Source organism: Eleutherodactylus coqui, chromosome 5 (assembly GCF_035609145.1).
Source record: "Eleutherodactylus coqui strain aEleCoq1 chromosome 5, aEleCoq1.hap1, whole genome shotgun sequence".
NCBI classification, from domain to species: Eukaryota; Metazoa; Chordata; class Amphibia; order Anura; family Eleutherodactylidae; genus Eleutherodactylus; species Eleutherodactylus coqui.
In genome coordinates this window covers 247,348,186-247,373,016 of record NC_089841.1, presented here as the reverse complement: position 1 = coordinate 247,373,016, position 24,831 = coordinate 247,348,186, and the positions used below count along the sequence as shown (strand labels likewise).

At 44.8% G+C, this 24,831-nt stretch overlaps 1 protein-coding gene across 6 annotated transcripts in view; it reads left to right on the top strand.

The window, feature by feature from the left end:
- PALM2AKAP2 (PALM2 and AKAP2 fusion) overlaps window positions 1-24,831 on the top strand; it is a 251,641-nt gene that overhangs the window by 207,205 nt on the left and 19,605 nt on the right. For 5 of the 6 annotated variants that reach the window (XM_066604444.1, XM_066604443.1, XM_066604442.1 and 2 more), the window contains one exon: window positions 21,794-24,125. In XM_066604444.1, coding sequence (XP_066460541.1) covers window positions 21,794-24,125 — 2,332 coding nt within the window. Of the gene's footprint in view, window positions 1-7,012; window positions 7,339-21,793; window positions 24,126-24,831 lie in introns of those variants that run through there. The other variant, XM_066604447.1, reaches the window with a different exon arrangement.

Below are 24,831 nucleotides of genomic sequence, written 5' to 3'. Positions count from 1 at the left end.
GCCGAGCCGATATACGTCGTCTCTCTCTGCAGGGGGGAGCCTCGAAGAGCCAGGAGCAGTGCTCTGAGCTCCCGCCCCCACTCTGCCACCTCTCCGCCCCTCGGCACTATTTGCAATGAGCAGAGGCGGGACGGGGTGGGGCTAATTCTTGGAACCTAGCCCCGCTCCGCCTCCTTTCATTGCAAATAGTGCAGAGGGGCGGAGAGGAGGCTGAGAGGGGGCGGGAGCCCAGTTCCTGCTCCTGGCTCTTCCATCCCCACCCCCCCCCCCTGCAGATGAGGTCGACGTATATCGGCTCGGCGTGAAAACCGAGCCAATATACGTTCGTGTGAATCCAGCCTTAGAGTGAGAGGCATATTTGTACATACTTGGCCTGCTGGATACTCTCTTTGCATCTATTTGTGATATTTATATATGATAGGATAATAAAGCAGAAGAAAGAAGGAAAGCATGAAAAGCCGATTAATTGGAAACAAACACGGTGAGTGTAGGTTCTTGTGACACACACATTTCTCCAAAGGCTATTACACCTGAACCCCCCTACATATTCGTGATCAGTTCAGCCGTGCTGCGATCCCCCGCTCACTGCTGCCAGCTGGGAATGGTAGTGGCCTTACAGGACCTACAGGCCTACCAGATGTGCAGCCAATCAAGTACAGGGGGCATCACCCCTGTCAATCTTGACTCCACCAGGAGTTCCTGGTGGCATCAAGATACAATAATACATGTTCTCATTAGGGAGAAGGGAACAAACCTCTGCTAGACCATCTCCCTTGAGAACAAAATGATTAGTCGTGTTGAATCTCAACATGGCCAACTGTGATGGCTAGTCAACTGAGTTAAAACATCTTTAAAACAGTAGATCTTGTGGGGTTAAAGCCTACAAAAAGTAGTCTAAAGGAAGACATCTGGCTCCATAGTCATGGGGCCAAAGGATCATTGATGAATGCCTGGAGTGAAGACTAGCCCATCTGGTCCAATGCCAAAGAAGATCTACTGCAAAACAAGATTTTGTTTACATGGAGAACCGGAGTCCCGTTCTCGAGATTGGCAGCGGAGACCCCCACCAATTAACAAGTGGTAACATTATTATGGCACAACCCCTTTAAGACTATGGCTATACGGCGTCATTGGCTGCGACAGGGGTTGTGCAACCAAAGACCACTGTGTAGCCCTGCAACCTCGCACTGTCATTAAAATGAATGGGGTCATGGTGCGATTCGCAGCTTTCCCCAACTGTGCTCTAGCAATCCCTGAGGATGCTACTATGTCGAGGAGGAGGGGGGGGGGGATTATGTTTCTTTTAGCTCAAGCAAGCAGATCTGGCGATACTTAGGTTGAGTCATTAGTCTGCAGCAGCTATTTAGGAGAGCTCCATAAAGCACAGTATACAGCCGATCGCAGCAGCATTGGATGCTATATATTAGAGGTGGCTCAGCGCTCCCAGGTTTGCTGGCCAGGGGTTTGTAATCTTCATTCCTATGTCTTAGTATTTTAATTTAGTTCAATAAAAATTGTATTTAAATGAGGTCTTCAACCGGGGGTGGGGGTTCTTGCCCTTTGGACAATTTTAAGCCCGGTGTACACCCCGGGGCACTTTTTGCATATTATATCCTGAGGATGGGGGATAACTTGAAATTCTGGTACAATCCTTTTCATCTATGACTGGAACTGGCTAGAATCATCATCATGCTATAGTCAGTAGCTCTTCGTAACAGTAGACCCCTTTGATCAGCTTACTGATGGGGCATGCAGATAGGCTCTAATAGTATTGCATCCTTCGACACTGTAGACAGAAACTTAAAGATCAGAAGTGGTAAAAAAAAAACACTTCCAAAGTGTCTGGAGCCTTTGGCTGGCACGATAGCCGTGTCATTTCTGCAGCCCCTAAATATTCTGAATTACAGCCTGGCTGTTTGATAATGGGCTCATTATGTTGTCTATGCTGTATACCTCAGCTGTCCCGGTGAACAAGATGTGCCAGAAATTCAGGTATCTTATTCGAGTATCTGTGTAGTTTGGATTGACAAATGTTATTGTATTCAAGAATGGTAAGTTTCAGGCAAACGAAGGAGTGGCTTGTTTTCTTAAAGCTCCATTGTGTCTGTAGGAGATGTTGGCAGACACTAGGTACCAGTGATCATGGTGTAGGAAGCAATAATGAAGGTCCCCTTCTTGATTTCTCACCAAGGAGTAGAAATCCGAGTACTTTGAGTAATGTGTTGCCACCTTTCGCAAGCATCCCATCAGGAAATCTTTAAACTCCCCCGTCATTTACTAACTGGTTGGCAGCTTGGTTCCCTTTATCACTGGAGGAAACAAAGGCGTCATGTCCACGGGGAAAATCAGGCCCGCCGCGGATTCTTCATGCAGAATCCCACATCAGGTCCCTCCTTTCCCGCGGACATGAGGCCTAAAAAGAAGATTTACTTACCTGTCCGAACGCTGCGGATCTCCCCTCCGTCGCGGCCGGATCTTCTTTCTTCAGCTTGGCGGATGTGCTCAGCACACCGGCAGCGTGCCGTGCGCATGCGCCATGCACTCTTCTCTAACGCGACGGAGAGGAGGAATTCAGCTGCAGGTGTGCCGCGGATCCGGACGGCTTCCATAGGCTTCAACAGAAGCCTGCGGGAGCTGTCCCCGCGGGAGACCCACACTACAATGGAGCATGCTGCGCCACAAGGGAAAATGACATCCGCAGGTATTTAACTACTTGCGGGTGTCCAACGCATTCCTATAGGGGGGGATCACGCGTGCGGGACACCCGCTGCGGTTCTGTCCCCGTGGACATGAGGCCTTAGGGTCCTTTTGGATGAGCTGATACTAGTTTGAATGAGCATACTAACGTTCAAACTGCAGGAACTGAGCGAATGCTGGTTAAATGGAACGATAAGAGAGCCAGCCAACGATGATTTTTAAGCCTGCATAAAGAAGAGAACGATGGGTTAAAAGTGAGCGATTCTTGTTCGCCGTTCGGACGTTGGCTCCATTTAGACCAGAAGATTACCGTTCACTTTTGCTCGTTTGAACGAATTTTTGAGCAATAACGTTTAGTCTAAACAGGAACAAGACGAAATGAAAGATGGCGGGGGAAAAAAACGCTTGGTCACTACGGGGTTAAACTTTTCCTGTTTAGGAAAAGTCCCTTGCTAGTTGCTTCATTTAAGTCAGCTGAAACGAAGAGACCAGCAAGTACTAAGCAATCTCCCACTCCATGCCCCGTGGTCGAAGTGAGTACATGGGATGATGATCGTCAGAATTCTCTATTTGAAGCGATTATTCACATTTCAAGGTACCTTTGGATTCAGACCCTTGGCGGTGTCAGCCGTGGTTCCTTTTGCTTAATATGCCTCATTACAAGGTACTGTAAGCCCCATTTGCACAGGACGAGTGTCAGTCAAACGATACCCGACACTCATCCCAGTGAAACTCCCTCCTCTGCTGTTACACAGGAGCGAGTATCGCTGAAAGCGCTGCCAGCATGAAGTTGGGGCGGCAGGGGAGCGTTCCTTCCCCGCTCGCTTCAATTCACTGTAAGCAGGCAGTAGTTCAGAACTGACCGACTGCTGTTTAGACTGAATGGCTATTCGTTCATTTTTCTGCATGCAGAAACTGAACGACTGAACAACTCTCACTCAGTTGTTCGGTCTCTACATGTATTCACACGGGCCAACTATTGTTCAAATACCCACAGGAGTGCAGGGATTGAACAGCTCTGAACGATAAGAATCCCGTGTAAATGGGCTTTTACTCAGGGTATTATTGTTAGTGGTCACATTAGTAGACTTGGTTTGTGACATTTCCACAAAAACCTATGTGATCACAAGATAGAGGAGAGATGAACAAACCACGCCTAAACCAAGAAGGAGATGCCACAAAATATTTACCAAAATTTGCACGCAATACACAGCTCAAATACAAGATACTTTAGGTAATGTCCCGTTTAGACGTCAGCTGTCTAAACGACTGCACGAGCGCATACGTCACCGCCGGGCTGTTAGCACTTGTTCATAGTGCTTAGACAGGCAGATACCTGCTAGATCCTGGCTTAGTGCTTCACATTCTATGTGAACACTCAACAAGAAGTCAGCGATCCAGCGATGATTTTCATTCAGGTTGAAAGTGAGCGACCGACTAACTGTAAGTGAATAGCGCACTATGGCTGTGCAGTTAGATGTGACGATTCTCGCACAAATTCCTTCGTTTGAACATTATATGTAAATGGCCCTTAAGAGCATACAGACTATAAGGAATGCGGAGGAGATACAAGAGGTCTTCTAGCTTTGAAGCTGCATATAGACGTATTCTGGAATCTCTGACAATCAGGTCTATAAGGTTGACATACCATTGTCCAGCCTCAGATTATTCCTGTCCCATTTTCATTATTTTAAGATAAGTGGGGGCCAATGTATCCGGCAGCCTCTCTTGTGCTCCCATTTCCAGAGATAACAAACTTCCATATAAGAGCAAGTGCAGATGCAGGCTGTGTGCCTGAGCCACTATGCAAACATACAGGATACATCTGCATCAGCTCGAGAGAATAATGCAGCAATGATCTCTCTGCTACATTCACTTCATAGGTGCAAACAATCATTTCTTTATTTACTAATATATAGTATGTGTGTGTATGTATGTACCGTATGTGTCATATATACACACACAGTACTTTTATACAGCTATAGAGAAATGCTACAAAGTAAGCATATTTTTAAAAATAGTAGTATTAATAGTTTATTATTTACTTATCAAAATGCAAAGTGGCCGAAGAAAAGAGAAATCAAAACCTAATAAATATTTGGTGTGGCCTTCTAAAAAGCATCAGTTCTTCTACATACACTTACACACAGTTTTTGAAGGAACTTGGCAGGGAGGTTGCTTCAGATATCTTGGAGAACTAAACACAGATCTTCTGTGAATGTTGGCTCGCTCCAATCCTTCTGTCTCTTCTCGTAATGTCACACAGACTGGATGATGTGAGATCAGGGCTCAATGGGAGCCATATAATCACTTCCAGGACTCCTTGTTCTTCTTTACGCTGAAGATAGTTCTTAATAACATTGGCTGGATGTTTGGGGTTGTTGATCTGCTGCAGAATAAATTTAGAACCAATCAGACACCTCCCTGATGATATTGCATGATGGATAAGTATTTGTATTTCTCAGCATTGAGGACACCGTTATTCCTGACCGAATCCCCATCTCCATTTTCTGAAATGCAGCTGCACCATGCTTCACTGCTGCCTGCAGACACTCTTTGTTGTACCACCCTCCACCATGCTTCACTGATGCCTATAGAAACCCATTATTGTACCGCTCTCCACCATGCTTCGCTGCTGCCTGCAGACGCTCATTATTGTACCACTCTCCACTGTGCTTCCCTGCTGCCTGCAGACATTCGTTATTGTACCACTCTCCACCGTGCTTCCCTGTTGCCTGCAGCCACTCATTATTGTACCGTCCTCGACCATGCTTCACTACTGTCTACAGAAACTCATTATTGTACCGCTCTCCACCATGCTTCACTGCTGCCTGCAGACACTGATTGTACTGCTCTCCACCATGCTTCACTGCTGCCTGCAGACACTCATTGTACTGCTCTCCACCATGCTTCACTGCTGCCTGCAGACACTCTTTATTGTACTGCTCTCCACCATGCTTCACTGCTGCCAGCAGGCACTCATTATTGTACCGCTCTCCATCATGCTTTACTGCTGCCTGCAGACATTCATCATTGTACCGCTCTCCACCATGCTTCACTGCTGCCTGCAGAGACTCATTATTGTACCGCTCTCCCCATGCTTCACTGCTACCAGCAGACATTCATTATTGTACCGCTCTCCACCATACTTCACTGCTGCCTGCAAACACTCATCATTGTACCACCCTCCAGCTCTTCGATGAACAAACTGCCTTCTGTTATAGCCAGATATTTCAAATTTTGGCTCATCAGTCCTGGGCACCTGCTGCCATTTTTCTGCACCCCAGTTCCTATGGCTTCCTGCATACTTGAGTCACTTAGGTCCACAGTGAAGATATTGCTTTTTGGCTGCAATTCTCCTGTGAAGACAACTTTTGGTCAAACATCTCCAAACAGTAGATGGGTGTATTTGGGTCCTACTGGTTATTAGCCGTTCTGAGCTGGTGGCACTACTAGACATCTTCTGATTTCTAAGGAAAGTAAGCACAATGTGTCTTTCATCTTCTGCACTAAGTTTTCTTGGTCTACCACTATGTCTATGGTTCTAGATTTTGCTCATTTATTTGTGCTTCTTCAAAAGAGTTTGAATATCACATCAGGAAACCCCAGTCTGTTTTGAAACTCTTGCCTGAGAGAGACCTTACTGATGCTGTTTAACTACCTTGTATCTTGTTGCTGTGCTAAGTCTTGCCATGGTGTATGATCTGTAACTGTCTTCCACAATCTCACCTTTGTAGCAGAGTTTGGCTGTTTCTCACCCCGTTTTAAGCTCCTACACAGCTGCTTCTGTTAATGACTGTGTTTGAATATACATATGGAAATGTTGATCAATATCACCTATGTGGTATAATTGGTTAATCATATACTTGACCCTGACTTGATGTAAAGAATTGGTGCTGTTTTGAGGACAGATGGTGGTCACACCAAGTACTGATGTGATTTTAGATTTCTCTTCTGTTCAGTCCCTTTGCATTTTTTTTAATTGACAAATATAAACTATTAACACCTCTATTTTTGAAAGCATTCTCACTTTGCAGTATTCTCCTCCATCTGTCTAACACTTTTGTACTTGTATATAATAATGAAATATCCAGCTCGCTATAGCCACGATCTGTGGATAAAGCCAGTGAAGTAAGCACAGTCTGCATCCTTTCTAACTTCCCGATCACAATAGAAATATTCTGCTGAACTTCCTTTCCTCCACCCTCTGGCTCTGGGATATATATTTTAGACTGCGCCTTAGTAATTTCCACGTTTAAAGTTCACATCTGTCAATGAAATCTACGGAGAAATCCCTGTTCCTCCCTTAGTCTAATACAGGACAGGGTATAATGTAGACAGACGCTGTCACACAGCCTTAAATAACATGCTTGTGTATGTAAAGCGGAGGCCTGGATTTCCTTTGCCTTCTCCGCCCCTCATGCACACTGCTTTTTTCAGTAGTTTTAGAAGGGTCTCATTGTATAAACTGACTTGAAGGCAGGGCTGCCCTCTTTTTGTATATCCCAGCCCCCATTCCTGTGACATCATTCCTTGCAAGAAAGCAGGGATGGAATTTTGATTTGGAAGTCTAGAGAAGAGGCTTTTGTGGGAGAGGAGGATTGGGGCTGCCTAGAAAGTGGATATATTCCAAGATCTGGGGTAAGTTTTACTTCTCTAGCGCTATATTCCTTCTTCTTTACTGAATGTGATGAGCTAAAGGCTTCTCACCATGTGTCTTAAGATGAGCCGATGAGTTCTTGAGTAGCTGAGTGTGTGTGTACTTTCTTTACATTGCTCAGTACAGTGTAGAGTTCTTCTGTACTTGCTACATTTTCTTGTGCTGTTTGGATACATTGTTTACTTTGTTACATTGTTTCTTTTATCTATCAGTCAGCCATAACTTAAGGAAGAGCCTGATTTTACTCTTCTCTATATGAATTCATCGCTGTTGTGGGTAAAGGCAACCACACAGGAACTTTACTACGTTTTGTTCAATTTCCAGATACAGAAAGTGAAAATGAGCCTTGTGTGGTGGGTCTTATCCTCTGTGTTCTGGGCAGACAGCAGTCTGAGGCTTAGTCACACTTACATCACTTCATAGTGAGCAGCTACACTGAAACAGCAGCTGAGTGCTATCGCTGGGGGATACTTACAGATGCGAGAATGGGCCAAGGCTATAAAAAGAGATGAACTGCTATTAAGTGATGCTACTTTAAAATCGAAGTAGCAAATGTATCAATAATGACTTTGTTACAATCATTGATAAACCCTACAATGTGCTCTGAGAAAGGCCCCCGAGAGAGCTGAAACGTAGTATGGCTTGTTAATACAGGAGTGCTGCCTGCATCTCTCTTTGTCTATTATGGAATGGTCTTTAATGCTTTTAATCAAGGCTCTGGAGTTATAGAGGGGGTCTCTAACTTGGGGTGCATTCACACTGGCGTATTTACATAGTGTATTATGCGCATAGTTTTTGCACACATAATACGCAGTTATTTCATGATTTTTTAATGAAAAATACGCGGTATGTCCTATCTCGGTGCGCATTATACATTGAAATCAATTGGCTATGGAAATCCACGCAAAATCCACAGGAAACCTGTCTATATGCTGCGTATTTATGCACAGAATCCATGCGATTTCGTGCGTTCTGTTTTATGGGTATAAATACGCCGAGCATTTACGCGAGTAAAAAGACTGCCGATAGGCAGAATAGCGCAGAGCAATAGTATATTTCGGCCCGTCAATACGCTGCCTAAATAAGCCCGTGTGAATGCGCCCTTAAACATAGTTATTATTACCGAGTATTCTGAACTCTAATTTCCTGGGTGGTTGTTTGGATTCTTATATGCATGTAGCAGTGCTGAGTTTGTTAATTAACTCTTTCAGGGCTTGTTCACATGGACGTATTGGAGTGCATTTCTGGGCATTTACGCATGTCCATTGATTTCAATGGGCTTTTGCATTGTTCAAATGCGCACCAAGATAGGTCATGCCACATATTTTTTTCACATGATCACATGAATGAATATGCCCACGTGAACCAACCTCTCGAAATCAATGGGCTCTATTCGTTGCATATTATGCTAGCAAAACTTGCGTGCGTAATACGCTGTACAAATTTGTGTGAACCAGCCCTAGGGCCACAATATTAGCGCTCCATTCTAATGCTCTGCGTTCATATACGGTAATAGTAGTAGGCTGACTGCTGTTCCTGTATAATAGCTCTGAGTACACATTGCCGCACCAAGATAACATCTGCAAAATAATTTCCCTCTGCTACATCTCACGCGAACGGTTCCGGATCTCTCCTAGACTATTGGACAGTGTGACTGGGCACTCATGGCCTTCTCTCTGTCATGAAAGAGGATCCAGCACCATTGTTCTCAGGATCTCTGTGGTCCCATGGACTGAACCCATCAATCTGATGCATGTGACCTCTAAAGTAAATTTACTATAAAGATCTACCTCTGGATAGGTGTATGACACGCAATTACCTGCTTATAAACCCCTGAATGTTCAAATAGTCTGACTAGCAAATTAATGCCTAATAGTTGTAGCTGGTTTTAATTCTTTAAGGCCCTTTTTATACGGCGCTGTGAGACGCACAAATCTTGCACAATTATGAATCCTATTCTGGAGTCATACACATGAGCGATGTTTTTTTTTTTCTTTTTTCTTTTTTCCCTGCATGTCCTGTGTTTGGGTGTTTCCTTGGAATGTATCGCCTGTTGTTTTCAATGGGGCCGACACAGCATCGCATGGTGCGCGAGGTTCACACGAGTACAATGTGATGCGATGCAAGGTTTACCCATTGAAAACAATGGGAAACACTCCATGACCCTCTGCCGTTTAAAGTGATTTAAACGCAAAAAAGAAATTGCATTCGCGGGGATATCGCATGTTGGCGAGCGTGATATAAGGCCGAATTTCATGGCCCGATATCGCACTCGCCTGTGTGAAATTAGACGAAGGAATTGGACTGTAGGGGGCATTATGCTGGTATTAAGCCCACCTTTTGCAAGATACTATTGGATGTAACGCTGTATATTAGGAGTGAGAGATCCGGTAACAGCAGCTTACTGGAGGCTTCCGTGGAGCAGCAGATTATTTTGTTTACACATGTAAGTGAGAACAGCAGAAAGAAAAAAACAGCACACAACAGATTTTCATTTGCTGGCTATATAATCACTGCTAAGGGGGTTGTCTGAGTTATTATGAAAGGGCAACCTAAGGGGTCCTCCATGGTGTAAAATAACAAAACTATTGATACCACTTGGGTACTGTTGTATCTTGTCTCCACCAGAATAATGGGTGGAGACATGCTTTTGCAGTGCTGAGTTGAAGGACACGCCCCCAGCGGCTGATTGGCTGCTGTAGACGTGCTCTCCTGAGCTGCACCTCCTGCCTCATTTTCCCGGCCCCCACACACAGACATGCCGCTGGAAGCAGAGCCGGCCCTGAGGCGCAGGGAGAACAGGGAGAGCGACAGCATTGCTGGCTGCAGCGCCGATGAGCCAGCACAGCAGGGCCCAGAACAGCACCGTTCGGAGGCGGCTCAGAGCGGACGGAATGTGACCATGTGAGATGGTGGGGAGGGAGGAGGCCCCTGATTCAGCGTGGATGGAGGACACCATGGGAGACATGCGCAAATGTGAGAGGGGAGCGGAGATGCCACCCCGCCGCCGCCAGCAGGACACTAACAGGGTCGGCAGGATTCGTCAGCTGTAAAAGTCTAAGACCACCGGCGGGGGGAAAGTCACAGGGTCGCTGCTAGTAAGTGTACATGCCAGAGGGGAATGTACAGCTGTCAGCCTGGCCCTTACCTATTGCTATCCCCGGCTAACCCATGTCTATACTTTCGGTGTAGACAAGATACAACAGTGCCTACCGCTCGTCCCTCACCACTGGCTTCAGACTCCACTCTGTTGTGTACAGGCGGCAGTCAGCCTATGACGTCCCATACACCTGCTGCTACAGCCAAAGACAGCACTTAGCACCATCACTGGCTGCAACAGCTTGTTTGTAGATGGCTCAGGCTGACTGCAGCCTATAAAGATGTCAGCAGAGAGGTGGGTAATGAGCAGGGATGGGGTGCGATGAGTATCAGCTGTTTTGTTATTTTACAGCAGTGTTTCCCAACTCCAGTCCTCAGGGACCTCCAACAGGTCATGTTTTCAGGATTTCCTCAGTGTTGCACAGGTGATGTAATTATTGTCGGTGCCTCAGACATTGCCACAGGTGTTCTTACCATAGGATATCCTGAAAACATGACCTGTTGGTGGTCCCTGAGAACTGAAGTTGGGGACCCCTGTTTCACAGCATGTTGGGTTTCCTATGTAACTTGGACAGGATTCCTGACATGTCTGTTTTAGTAAATACCTATATTTCCTATAATATAACAATTCTGCAGCATCCTTTCTCACTGCTCAAACTTATTCCGTTCCTTTGTTATTCCTACTAGACATTTGTGAATAAATGGCCAACTTTATGCCATCAGTTGTATTATGTGACAGCCATTTTTTTGTGGGAAGTCCTGTAGTTTCTATTGCTACAATTTTGGAGTTCATGTGACTTTTTCGATTGCTTTTTGTTCATTTTTTTCTTGGAGATGGTGTGACTAAAAATGTGCACTTATGGCGATCTTTTTTTTTTTCTGATGATGTTCACCATGCGGGATAAATAATGTGTTGCTTTGATAGATTAAACTTTTATGGATACAACAATACTAAATATGATTTTATTTTTTTTTCATTAATATGGCAAAAGGTTTTTTTTAACCTTTACTTTTAGTTTTTTCCAATAATTAGAAAAAATACTTTATACTTTTTTTAAGTCCCCATCGGGGAATTGAACTTGCTATCATTTGATCGCTCATATAGTATAGTATCGCATTTGACAGCCAGTCTATAAAGGCATGCCACAGGCACTCCTTCATAGGCTTTTATTCATGGCAGCCTGCTGCCATGGTAACCAAACCTCACCCTGTGATTGTTTCGCGGGAGGTCTGTTTGGGACCCCCGAACAATGATTTAAGTGCCTCTGTGAGTTGACATGGCATTTAGAGGGTTAACAGCTGCGATCAGCGTTAGCACTTCTAACGATCCTGCTCCATATAAACCTCGCACACCAAAGACCTAAATGTACATCCTGTGCTGTTAAGGGGTTAATACTTATGTGTTAAACTTAATCCTGTCACTTTGAGAAGTCAATCCAATTTGTGTCCAATTATAGAGTAGGAAGAGTAGAGCCCATTCATATATAGTTTTGCGGGAAAGGGTTCAGTATAATTTGGAATGTATTAATTTACAACCTTGCTTGTTTTTGGCTTTGGAGTCCAGTGGGCGGTCCTATCAGTGATTGACAGCCTGCCCTGCATAACTGTGCATAGCTATCAGTCATTAATAAGACCGCCTCTTGGACTTCTAAACCCCGAGTGAGTAAAAAAAGTAAAACTTATTCCACAGCACTTTCAAGTTATTTATTTATTACCCCCCCCACCAAGCTGGGTACTCATTTTACCGACCTCGGAAGGCGAGTCAACCTTGAGCCGGCTACCTGAACCATTCAGGGATTGAACTCGCAACCTTTAGGTCGTGAGTGAGAGCTTAGGACTGTGTTCTGCTCAGGAAAAAATTATTACACTAAGTTTTCCATGGCAGGCTCCCTTTAAATTGAGGGCTACACACTCATTAGTGTTTATTGTAATCTGGGCTTCTATTTATCCAATACTCACCAAAGGGGATCTTGGAAAGTTAAACTGAGTTAATTCTACCCCCACACAAGGCTGGTATTATTGCTTATTTGAAAGCAATGTCCCTATTCTGCATGTGGTCTGGCTTTCATAGCTCATTAAAAAGCAATTAAGAACAAACTAGGCTGATGTGAGGTCCCAAGCCAGAAAATGTTAATGGATCCTTAATGACTGGTATGTACTGGAATGTATATTATGCCGCATATCCTGCATGTATTTCACAGAGGTGCTTAGAATGCATTATAGAGGTAAATAAAGGCTACATTGAAGATTTTCGTGGACATAAGAAATCTACGACTGTTCAATCACCTCTCCGCACGCCACACGGGTCACTCAGGATGTTCGCCGACGAATGGCATGATAAGATATTAGCGTTAGAGACAGTTGGGCAATCCTATTCTGTTTACCTGCAGCGATATATTTAAATTACTTTGAACTAACAAGCCCCCTTTTTCGGTTTTTGTTGGCAATGAAGTAATAGTAAAACAAATATAATAACTATATAAAGCAAACTACTTTTGGCTACCGCCGTAACTCCTTTTTAGGGTTGAGTGGATTGTGCTCAAAAACAATAGGTTAGAGGTACGTTTTTTTTATTTCACATATCATTAGTGGTATGACGACAATAAACTTGGGATCAAATTAATCTTCCAGATTCCTTTGTCCATGATGTGAGCACACCGCATCATGAAAATAACAATAAGGCCCAATGCACACGGGCGGATTTGCATTGCAGAACCTGAAGCAGCCGCCCGCCTCCGGATTCCGCAGCAAATATGGCCATAGACATGTTATAGAAAATTGCTTTTCCATGTCCATGAGCGGAAATCCGTTGGGATTTTCCGCCCGCGGAGGGAAAATCGTAGCATGTTCGGTTTCTGCGTTGACGGCTTCCATTGAAACCAATACCCATTAATGGGACTCTAGCTCATCTTGCCAATCCTCTAATGTTAGTTCTGGAATAGTAGCTTGCCATTTTTTTGAGCTGTCAATGGGGTGTGAATAATTTTGGCCAACAGCAAATGTGTATATAACACAGAGATCAATCCTTTAGGGCGTTGGGATCTAATAATTCCTATAATGGGGTATTTAGTGATCTGGATTGCAGCAGCAGCGAATTGAGCATTTGCTGCATGTTGCAGTTGAAAGGATCTGAACAACTACAAATGAGATGTTTGCCAGTCCTCATGTAATGGAGTATAAAAGATAAACAAATTGGCCCTATACATGTCTGCCAATGCTGTTTATCCCTAATCCCACCCAGTAATGGGGATCTGCTACCGAACTCATGGCCGAAAGGGTGGGGTTATTCCATAGTGGAGGTTCTGCTATAATGTCTTTGAAACGTTGAATGGTTTGGGCGTCAAGGACTGTGAGAAAGATGATTTGAGATGTGTGAACCAACAGTTTTCTAGCAGAGCCATGAAAGAAATCCAGAACATGGGCATGCGCTGCTCTAAAGAGGTCCTCCCACTTCTAGCTATCGATGATCTATCCTAAAGAAGCGTCATCAATAGAAGATTCTCTGGGGTCTACCAACTGGGACCCGCAGGGATCACCTGTTTACCTGGGCTGCTGTCTTTGTGTACTGAACTGTTTTGCTGCAGGAAGCAGATAGCTCCGTACATTGCGCAATGGCCTAAGTTGTTGATGCAGGCTGACTGCTACTGAAGCAAACAAGACCCAACTGCAATACCAATTCAGGCCACTGCACATGTATGGAGCTGTCTTCTTCCTGCAGCAAAACAGCTGACTACACAAAGATACTGGCTCAAGGTCCCAGGAGGCAGATCCCATGCCCATATTCTGTTGAGGATAGGTCATCAGTAGCGAGAAGTGCCCTCAGCAAGACTCGCCAAAGCTACTGCGATCCGAGATGCTCTGATCCCAGCACTTTAACCCCATAGATGTTGCTGTCAATCCAAACAGTGGTATGTAAAAGATTTGGAGAGGGAGGATCCATCCTTCTTTGTATAGGCACCTACACGATCTGATCTTGGGGGCTTATGGTTGATATGGCAGTTGGAGGCATAATCAAGACTTCTGGGTCTGCCATGTACAGTTGCTGGTCAGTTACTTCACTGACATTAATAGGCCTTTGCTGTCAGTGAAGAAGGTGACAGTTTGAGATAATACACTAATCTCCTACAAAGAATACATGTACATAGGGGAGCAAAGGTCCTTAACATCTCACAATCACATCCCGATCAACAAGATCAGTACTTACTGAAAGTGACAACTAATTTGGTTGCACTTCTCGTTGTCCGTTTTGCAAAAATGGCCGCCGGAACACATTCGAATCATTCATTTATGCATTTTTAATAGTCAACATGTCATACCACATTCTGCCCGCAGCGGCCACTTCACAAGGAATGTATGACCAAATGCCACTTTGCCCCACAATGTCAAGTGATTGTTAGCAGTTTCTACTTAAAAGGCGTTATCTGTGTGAGACATGCCCTTTATTATTATTTCTGAAATGCTTGCAGTCAGTACAGGGATGCCTTATCGGGGTCTTTTGTGGACTGCGGTGTGTTTCTACTTTAATGTTCTGGAAGCTAAAGCCGTTGGGATTTCTCGTTGTATATAGCATGTCTCGGACTGCTTACCCCTCCTGCATCCATCCCCGCGATGCGGTGTCTTTCTATAAAGCTATTAGCGGACACCAGATATTCCGTATGCATACACCACAATTGGAGGATCGCTCATCACTCAAACTAAGTGTCAGCTGAACCAATTTTCTATTCTGGGAAGATGGAATATTCATCCGCAACTAAACAAAGCCCGCACAATACAAGGAGATAGGAGACAGCGAGGAAATATAAATAATACATGGAATGCTAAAGAGTCGGATTTGCAGGATTTAAAAACATGTCCATGCGTAGGTATTTAGCTACACCTCTGTGAATATGGAGGACGACGAGTAACTGGGGATGTGGGACATTAGTGGGAATAAACAGAAACCAGTGAAAGATTCCAAGTACGGTCCCTTTAAAGACCAGAGTTTTTCGAGAATACCCCGATGTCTGCCTGGGGTATTCTCACCCGTTTCTGGTAGACATCCAGGCGGAAGCATGTGCCCATTGCCAGCAATCATAGCGCTCACATCCTGGGTGTCATAATGCCAGAAGTTTGGGAATGTGACACTACAGCCTCTGATTGGCCACAGCAGTCATGTGTTTTTGCCCTACCATCTACCTGGAAGTCACTGCCAATACCGGTGGTGGCTGTCAGTTGCGTCTTGGATTGCAAAAGGGGTGATTCTACCTCAGTTTTTTTTTTTCATTTTAGGCTTGGCCCAGCTGGGGGATGGGGTTTGTTTTAATGACAAAATCCCGTTAATGCTTTCTATTTTATTCAAGAAATCAACCGTATGCAATGACCGAACAGCCTCAACTGTCCTATTTTGTCATATGTTAACCCTTTGCAATCCAATTTTGTATTCAGGGTTTCCTAGGGGGCTTTCTCTTTTTGCCATTACACAATGGCGCCATCTGCTGGCTAGAGCCAGCACTGCAGTATGGGACATGTTGGAGAGGCCCCCGACAACAGAGCGGTCAGTAATATATAGTAAGAATACCCTGCCGGACATCTTCCGACATCGGAGCTGTACTGCCTTCAATCAGAATGTCTTCAGACGTCAGACAGTGGATTGGAAAGGGTTAATGCAAGGACTTCAAAGCACTATAACAAGAAAAAAGTAGTAACTTAGGCTGGGTTCACACAGGGCGGCTTTGCTGTGGAAATTCCGTCTTGAATTTCGCCGCAGCAAATCCGCCTGCGGACGCTAATCCCGGGATTAGTCAGCCATGTGGATGAGATTTCTCAGAAATCTTGTCTACGCGGGACGGCGAATCTGTCGCGGCAAAGCCGGCACTGCGGCGCAGATTCGCCAGCTGCAGTATGTCCATTTTTTTTATTCGGCTGCGGTTGCGCTCTCCTCTATGGAAGCGCTGGCCGCAGCGGAAAAGCGAGCAGCCAGGCCGCGGGTTTTGAAGCAGCACTTTTCCTGTTGGAAATCTCACAGTTTTTCGCTGTGGCCAAAGTGTGAGATTTCCGCCGGGATTCCGGTGTGTGTGAACCCAGCCTAATAATCAAGTCCAGTAGTATTTGGACAGTGACACAATTTTCTGAATTTAGCCTTTCGTATATGTTCACAATGAATGTAAAACAAAACCATCAGTGTGACTGAAGTGTGGACTTTCACGTTTAGTTCAGTTGGGTTAACTCCGACCTGCCTGAAGTCTGGAACGCGTGAGCATCACCGGATGCCGAGTTTCCTTTGCTCTGTAGCTGCTTTCGGTTTGTTGCTTATTTCTGACTTTTCTTCAGTAAGTGAAGCGCTGCTCATCCAGGTTGAGGTCATTGGAGAATATTTGATTTCTTAGCCTTAAAGAGGCTCTGCCACCTACTTGTAGCCCCATAACCTAAGCTTATAGGCGGCGAGTAGGCGACCCACTGAGTCCGGGGATGTAAGTGTTATCCTTGCCTCAATTATAAATGGGAGTTATTCCCCCGGTGTCATCACTGAAAGCTGCCGCTCAGTGTAGTCCGCCCATTATAAAATTAGAACGGACGGACTACTTAGCTAGCCGCTCAATGCATTTAGCAGTCGACTTTCAGCGGTGACACAGGTGAATACCAGGGGAGGAAGGGGGGAGGTTAACATTTACATCATCGAACCCAGCGAGTCACCAACTCTCATAGGCTTATCTTATATGGCTAAAAGTAGTTGATAGGTTCCCTTTACTAGAGTTTGGGTCATTATCCATCTATTCCGTTAAGAACTGGCCTTTCATTTTTGCAGCATTTCACTGAATCTGAGCAGAAAGTCCAGCGCTCTCCACTTCACAGTTTATCCTGCTATATCTGTCTGCTGTTTCATCATAAGTGAACATCATGTACAATTGGTGGCCATTCATTCCCATGACACAGGCCGGGAATGGTATGGCTTCTTAGGGTGAGCACCTGGTGAGGAGGCTTGTGAGGCCATACGTGCTCCTCCGGGAAATGTATGACTTCTATTCCCAGTCATAGTTATTAGGCTTGTTAAAAGGTCTGATATTGACTTCCAGAACTGCTGCCTTTCTAATAGGTGGCTCTATAGAGGCATTGTTCCATCTTCCCATCTGCTCATGCCAAGACACAGCCTGCTCTCTTACAGTCATTCTGTTACAAGTTAAGCTTGGTTTTATGTGGTCAAGTTTAGGCTGCTTTCACATCTAGGCTGGAAGCTCCATGGCAGATCTGCCGCAAAATACCAGAAGAAATAGCGCTGCATGCCGCACTTTTTCGTCCAGTAAAATGCAGGGCAGCGGAGCAGAAACCAAACGGACCCCATTAGAGTCAATGGGGAGCATTCGGTGCTGTTCGGTTCCTTCATAAGACGGATCCATTTGGCCAGGGGATTCCCATTTTCTGCTCCAGGAACGGAGCAGGAAAACGGAACCCCCGACACAGATGTGAAAGCAGCCTTCTGGCCCTTTTATACGGGACGTCAGTCTGCTAAACGACTGCATGAGCACTAAGGTCGTTAGCGTTCGTGCAGAGTGTTTAGACAGACAGACTTCGCCGCTGCTCCGCTTGGTTCAGGCTGGCTTCTCGTGCAGCACTTCACCTTCTATGTGAGGAGCATTTACACGGAATGAGAAGCCAGTGATCCAGTGATAGTTTTTGTGCTGACTAGAAATGAGCGAGCACCCAAATGCTCGGGTCCGCGTTATTAGAGTCCAGCATTTTGTAAAATTCGAGAGCTCTACTCGAGTAACGAACCCCATTGACTATAATGGGAGACTCGAGCATTTTTGTATGTTTGACGCCAGGTCACAAGCTTTTTTTTTTTTCTTAGTTCGTTCTCTCTCTCTCTCTCTCCCTCCCCCGTCTCTCCCTCCCCCCGTCTCTCCCTCCCCCCCGTCTCTCCCTCCCCCCCGTCTCTCCCTCCCCCCGTCTCTCCCTCCCCCCGTCTCTCCCTCCCCCCGTCTCTCCCTCCCCCCGTCTCTCCCTCCCCCCGTCTCTCCCTCCCCCCGTCTCTCCCTCCCCCCGTCTCTCCCTCCCCCCGTCTCTCCCTCCCCCCGTCTCTCCCTCCCCCCGTCTCTCCCTCCCCCGTCTCTCCCTCCCCCGTCTCTCCCTCCCCCGTCTCTCTCTTCCCCTCCTGCCAGAGAAAAAATTGCCAATGACGCTCGCTGTGGCGGGGAGGGGCCAAAACAGGCACGTCACAGCAGGGAGGAGCCAAAAACTGGGGCGGGGTCCAACACGATTTGATGCTCGTTCGAGTAATGAGCGCCATCGAGTACGCTAATACTCGAACGATCATCAAGCTCGGCAGAGTACGTTCGCTCAACTCTAGTGCTGACTGAAAATAGTGAGCATTTTTTTTTTTGCATTTACACGGCACGATTATTGCTCAGATTCGTTAGTTTGAACCAATTTTGAGCGCATTGTTACATGTTATTGTGCCATTACTCTGGCCTCTTACATAGCAATATAGTATGTTAGGGTGAAAGAAGACAAACGTCCATCCGGTTCAGCCTGTTTCCGCCCCCATATTGATTTTGTTGCCAGTGGTTTGCGGTTTGAGATAAACCCTCTATATTTACATTCATCATGATGTCCCTTGACTGTAAACTTTAACAATTAATGGCGTTGGTGAAGGATCTTTTTCTTTACTACAAGTGCTTTTAGACGGAACGATTATCATTCAAAAATGTTTTCAATTGAGGGAAAGCGATCGATTGTTCGATCTAAACGCAGCCAGCGACTGAACGACGGACAAGAATCGGTCTCTTTTTGCTCATCGTTCATCCTATACATTAATTAGCAGTTCGTGGCTATTAACCCTTTAAATGCCGATGAGAGCGCAGGAAGACGTGCAGGTGTCATGGCAGCTGGGATCCTTCTTAAAGGCCCCAGGGCCGCCTTAGCAGACTGCCTATCAAGCCATCCCCGTGGGGTGGTTTGATAAACTGCTTGTCAGATTGCAGTAAGATGTAATGCTATGGCATTATATCATGCTGCAGGAGCAATCAAAGCATCACTAGTTGTGGTCCCCTGGGAGGGCTTAAAAAAAAAGTAAAAATAAAATCAAAAGTTTTACTAATTGTAAAAAAAAAAAAATCACCCTCCTTTTTGCCATATCTATAATAAAAAAAAATTTCTAACTCCTAAAACAAAAATACATATTTGGTATGGCCGCGTCCATAAAAGTCCGATCTATCAAAATAGCGCATTATTTACCCCGCACGGTGAACAACGTCCAAAAAAAATAAAAATAAAGAACGCCAGAAATGCACTTTTTCAATCACCCGGTTTCCCAGAAAAAATGCAATAAAAAGCGATCAAAAAGTCGTATGTATTCCGAAATGGTACGAATGCAAACCACAGGACGTCCTTCAAAAAATGAGCCCTCGCACAACGACATTGGCAGAAAAATAAAAAAGTTATTGTGCGCAGAAGATGGCGGCAGAGAATAATAGTAAAAAACTAATTGTCTAAAAAAAAAATAAAAGTAGTGCAGCAAAAAAATACAAAAAACTATACAACTTTGGTATCGTAGTAATCATACTGACCCATAGAATAAAGTTATCATGTCATTTCTATTGCAGTTTGTGCGCCGTAGAAACAAGGCGCACTGAAAGATGGTGGAATATTTTTTATTTTTTTTTCGCTTTACTCTACTCACATTTTTCAGTACATTATATGGTACATTAAATATCACCATTGAAAAATACAACTCGTCCCGCAAAAAACAAGCCCTCATACAGCGACGGCGATGGATGAAGAAAGGTGTTACGATTTTTTAAAAGGGAAGAGGAAAAAACAAAAATAGAAGAAAAAAGGGTCCGCGTCATTGAGGGGTTAGACAGTGAATATAAAAGCTGAACAAAACTGAACGATTCTCATTTGAACGAACCAACGATGTATCTGCCTGTCTAAACAGGCTGCGCGAGAGTGAAGGAGCTCTACTCAAGTAACGAACCCCATTGACTACAATGGGAGACTCGAGCATTTTCGTATGTGGGCCACTTGGTGCCATGCTTTTTTTTATTTTTCTCTCCCCCTCCCTCTCCCTCTCCTTATTCCTCTCCCCCTCCCTCTCGATCGAGCATTGTCCTTAGCGAGTATCTCCCTGCTCGGCAGAGAAGGTGCGGGTGGCGGATGACAGGTGAGTTGTGGCCATGAGCAGGGAGGAGTGGGGGTGAGAGAAGGAGAGAGAGATCTCCCCTCCGTTTCTCCCCGCCCGGCGCCGGCAGACGAATCTTTGCTCCCGAGCGGGCAGATACTCGCTAAGGGCAATGCTCGATCGAGCAATTGCCCTTAGCGAGTATGCTCGCTCATCTCTAAAGAGGACCTGTCTGCTCTCCTGACATGTCTATGCTAGTAAGTACTTATATTCCCAGCAGAAGAACAATCTTGGATCATATTTCCTAGATCTCTGTGCTGTTCCTCTGTTATTGCTCCTGGAATGTATGAATAAATTGACATCTAATTGTCACCAGTTGGGCGTTTGTCCCAACATAGCTGAACATTGTCCCCTCAGTGATCACCGTGTCCGAATAGGAAGGGTCACATCCCGTCAGCAAGGGGAATTAATAGATGAAGATGAGACCAGAGATGTAGAGCGTTGCAGAAGGCGTTGCAGTGTAGTAAAAGTGGCAACCAATGTAAGAACTTAAAGGGGTTGTCCCGCAGCAGCAAGTGGGTCTATACACTTCTGTATGGCCATATTAATGCACTTTGTAATATACATTGTGCATTAATTATGAGCCATACAGAAGTTATAAAAAGTTTTATACTTACCTGCTCCGTTGCTGGCGTCCTCGTCTCCATGGTTTCGGACTAATTTTCGGCCTCTGATGGCCAAATTAGCCGCGCTTGCGCAGTCCGGGTCTTCTGCTTTCTTCAATGGAGCCTCTCGTGCAGGATGCCGGCTCCGTGTAGCTCCGCCCCGTCACGTGCCGATTCCAGCCAATCAGGAGGCTGGAATCGGCAATGGACCGCACAGAAGAGCTGCGGTCCACGGAGGAAGAGGATCCCGGCGGCCATCTTCACCGGTAAGTATAGAAGTCACCGGAGCGCGGGGATTCAGGTAAGCGCTCCGGTAAGCTTTCTTTAGGTCCCTGCATCGGGGTTGTCTCGCGCCGAACGGGGGGGGGGGGTTTGAAAAAAAAAAAAAACCGTTTCGGCGCGGGACAACCCCTTTAAGAGATCAAAGCATAAATATAACAAAAGTTGTAGCTGCTGCATTCATGATGGACTGAGGTTTGTCATTGTGATACATTCTTTATTTCATGACAAACTGTAACGTTTTTGATGATTACTGCAGTTTCCCCTCATATCTAATACTTTTTTTTCCTCTTTTAGAGACCACAGATCCCAGAGGATGAAATTAAGCTGAAGAAGGATAAAGATAAAAACAGTGCCAATTATTCCAAACCTATAGATATTATCCTAACCAGCAGTGAAACTATGGAGTTGGAGGTCCAGGCCTCAGAGCCTAAAGGAGTTGTATTAGTCACCCCCGATGTAGACAATCAAAATGTACTACTCCCTACACCAACGAACCAGAACGGACTTAAGGACAGACATGAATCATTGGACAGCGATGTTGCAAAAGAGATAAGATATCTAGATGAAGTCCTGGAAGCTAACTGTTGTGATACTGCAACAGAAAACCCTTTTAACGGATCCCTTTCTCCAGCTGAATCTACGACTATAATTGTTGATGGCTCAGGTCCTTACGTCAGTGTTACGAATGATTGTTCCACTCCCAATATGGATATAATAGCAGTGGAACGTAAGCCCCTGCCAGTTGTGGAGTTAAGTGGATCTGCGGAGAGCATGGAACCAATTAAAATTAATGGGTATTCTAAAGGCGAATTGAAAGATGATCACACTGATGTGTTTACATACCCCGTAAGCCCAAATTCTTCAAATAGTTCGCGGAGGTCATCTAGGGATGGCGATAATCTACCAAAGGTAATTAAAAAAGAAGCAAAGTTTGAGCTTCGAGCATTCCATGAGGATAAAAAGCCATCCAAATTATTTGAAGATCTGAATGAGAAGGAACATTACAGGGTTAAGAAAGTGAGGCCTTCAGAGGAAGTTGTCGAATTAGAAAAGGAAAGACTTGAACTGATCAGAAGTCAGGCTGTGAAAAAAAACCCTGGCATTGCAACGAAGTGGTGGAACCCCCCTCAAGAAAAAACTATAGAGGAACAGCTGGATTCTGAGCATCTGGAATCACATCTGAAGTATATCGAGAGGAAACAAAAACAGCAGCAAGGGACGTCTCCACCAGCTTTTAAAAGTCACCCTCCAATGTTTGCACCTACAGAGCTAACTTCTGTTAACAAGGAAGACATTGTGACTGCGCAAATAGACTTCTCAGCAGCAAGGAAACAGTTCTTGAATATGGAAAATACAAACCAGACCAGTATCAAAGGACCACCAAAGAGATCATCCAATCTTTTTACAGTGAAGCCATTCTACAAAGTGCATCACACCAATAAACCTCAGTCTTCTGTCATAGTGACTGATCCATCAAGTCCATGTGTTGAAATGGTCAGACCCAATGAGATTTCATTGGTGAAAGTGGAAACGGTAGATTGCAATACCCAGGACCAATCATCAGCCGAGCAATCTAGGAAAATATCAGTGGAAGACCCTGATTTCGAAAGTGCCACAGCAACATTTACAGTAGTGAAAGATGATGATATTGATATTTCAGACCGTTTTGTAAAATCAGTGACTGTGTCTTCTCTCCCAGAGGAGCTGGACTCCGGTTTAGATGATTTGTCTGTTAAATCTCAGGACACTACAGTCATGGAAACACTTTCGAATGATTTTAGTATGGACAATATCAGTGACAGCGGTGCATCAAATGAAACTATTAATACCCTACATGACCATTCCCTGGAAGAATTTTCACAACTCCAAACACCCCTTAAGGACACACCTTCTGATTACTCAGTGGAAGGGGTCTCCAAATCATTTAGCGATCAAGGTTTTTATTCTCCATCCTCCATGCTGAATGATTCTGTTCTTTCAGATGATCAGTTAGAATACCAAGCTGGTATATTTGTACATAATGTAATCCAGCAGGCTCTTGCTGAAAAGGCTGGGTTGGCAGACTGTGGGAAACTAGAACATTTCACAGAGAAAGTCGATGAAACCAAAGAGAAGCCAGAAGAACAAAAAGTGATAGTAAGTGATACTAGGAGACCACTAAGCTCAGAGAGCAAGGATGACACCTTATTTGAGCCACCTCAGGTTTCTTCACCAGTGCAAGAGACCAGAGGAGTTACAGTGACACCAAAGATTCCGGAGCAACTTGAAACCCATCAAGCTAAAGCTCTCGAACCTTTATCTATTCCAGCTGTAATGGATGAGGACCCTATCGAAGAAAGTAAGCACGAAAGTTACTTCAGCAAATACTCCCAAGCTGCTGAGCTAAGAAGCACTGCTTCCATCTTGGCAACACAAGAACCTGAGATAACTGTCGGACCTTTTAAACTGAGGTCAAAGAAGCAGAGAACACTATCCATGATTGAAGAAGAGATAAGAGCTGCACAAGAAAGAGAACAGGAATTAAAAAAGCAAAGGCAAAGACAAAGCTTGCAAGGGCCACCGAGTCCATCAAGTAGAATTGCCCCTGTAGTGTCAACAAGAACTGCATCCTACAAAACAGCACCAGGTAAGCAGGCAGCATGAAAGCCTTGCCAAAATTTTAATTTTCAAAGACTAGTAATTTCAAACCAACGGTCCTTTAACTTCATTTTGTGGTAAATGTTATTATTGTCACTAATTACTTCAGAAGGGCTGTTGATCCGGGAATTGTTCTGATTGCCAGATTGGAGTCGGGAAGAATCTTTTTCCCTAATTGGTGAAAATTGGCTTCTACCTCATTGAGTTTCTTTTGTTTTGCCTTCCTCTGGATCAACATTGGGGGTAATAGGCTGAACTGGATGGACATATGTCTTTTTCCAGTTAATATATTATGTTACTGGGTTTGTTGGAATCCAGTTTTTGGACATATTTGCCACCAAGTGATGCAAGTAGGGTATATGGGATATACTTTGTACTAGGTAGAATGGGACATATTTCAGTGTCTGATTTACAGAAGAGGTTCTTAGTCCCCCGTTATGCAATAAAGCGGAGGCCCCCTTCCTTTTGTATGTTGTGGGCTTCCCTGCCTGATGGTTGAAAGCTACAATCATTTCAGAAATGGAAGAGGGATTTATTTGATGTGGGAAGACAAGAAAATATGAATTGCAAAGGTTTGCAGACAAAATGATTTTGTGTGAGAATGTCTACTTGCATGTCTGCAGGCCAGGGGAGCTTCAGGCTTTCGGTCGTCATCTCTTCACCCACAAACTGGCTGAAGTGTAGAAAGTGGTACA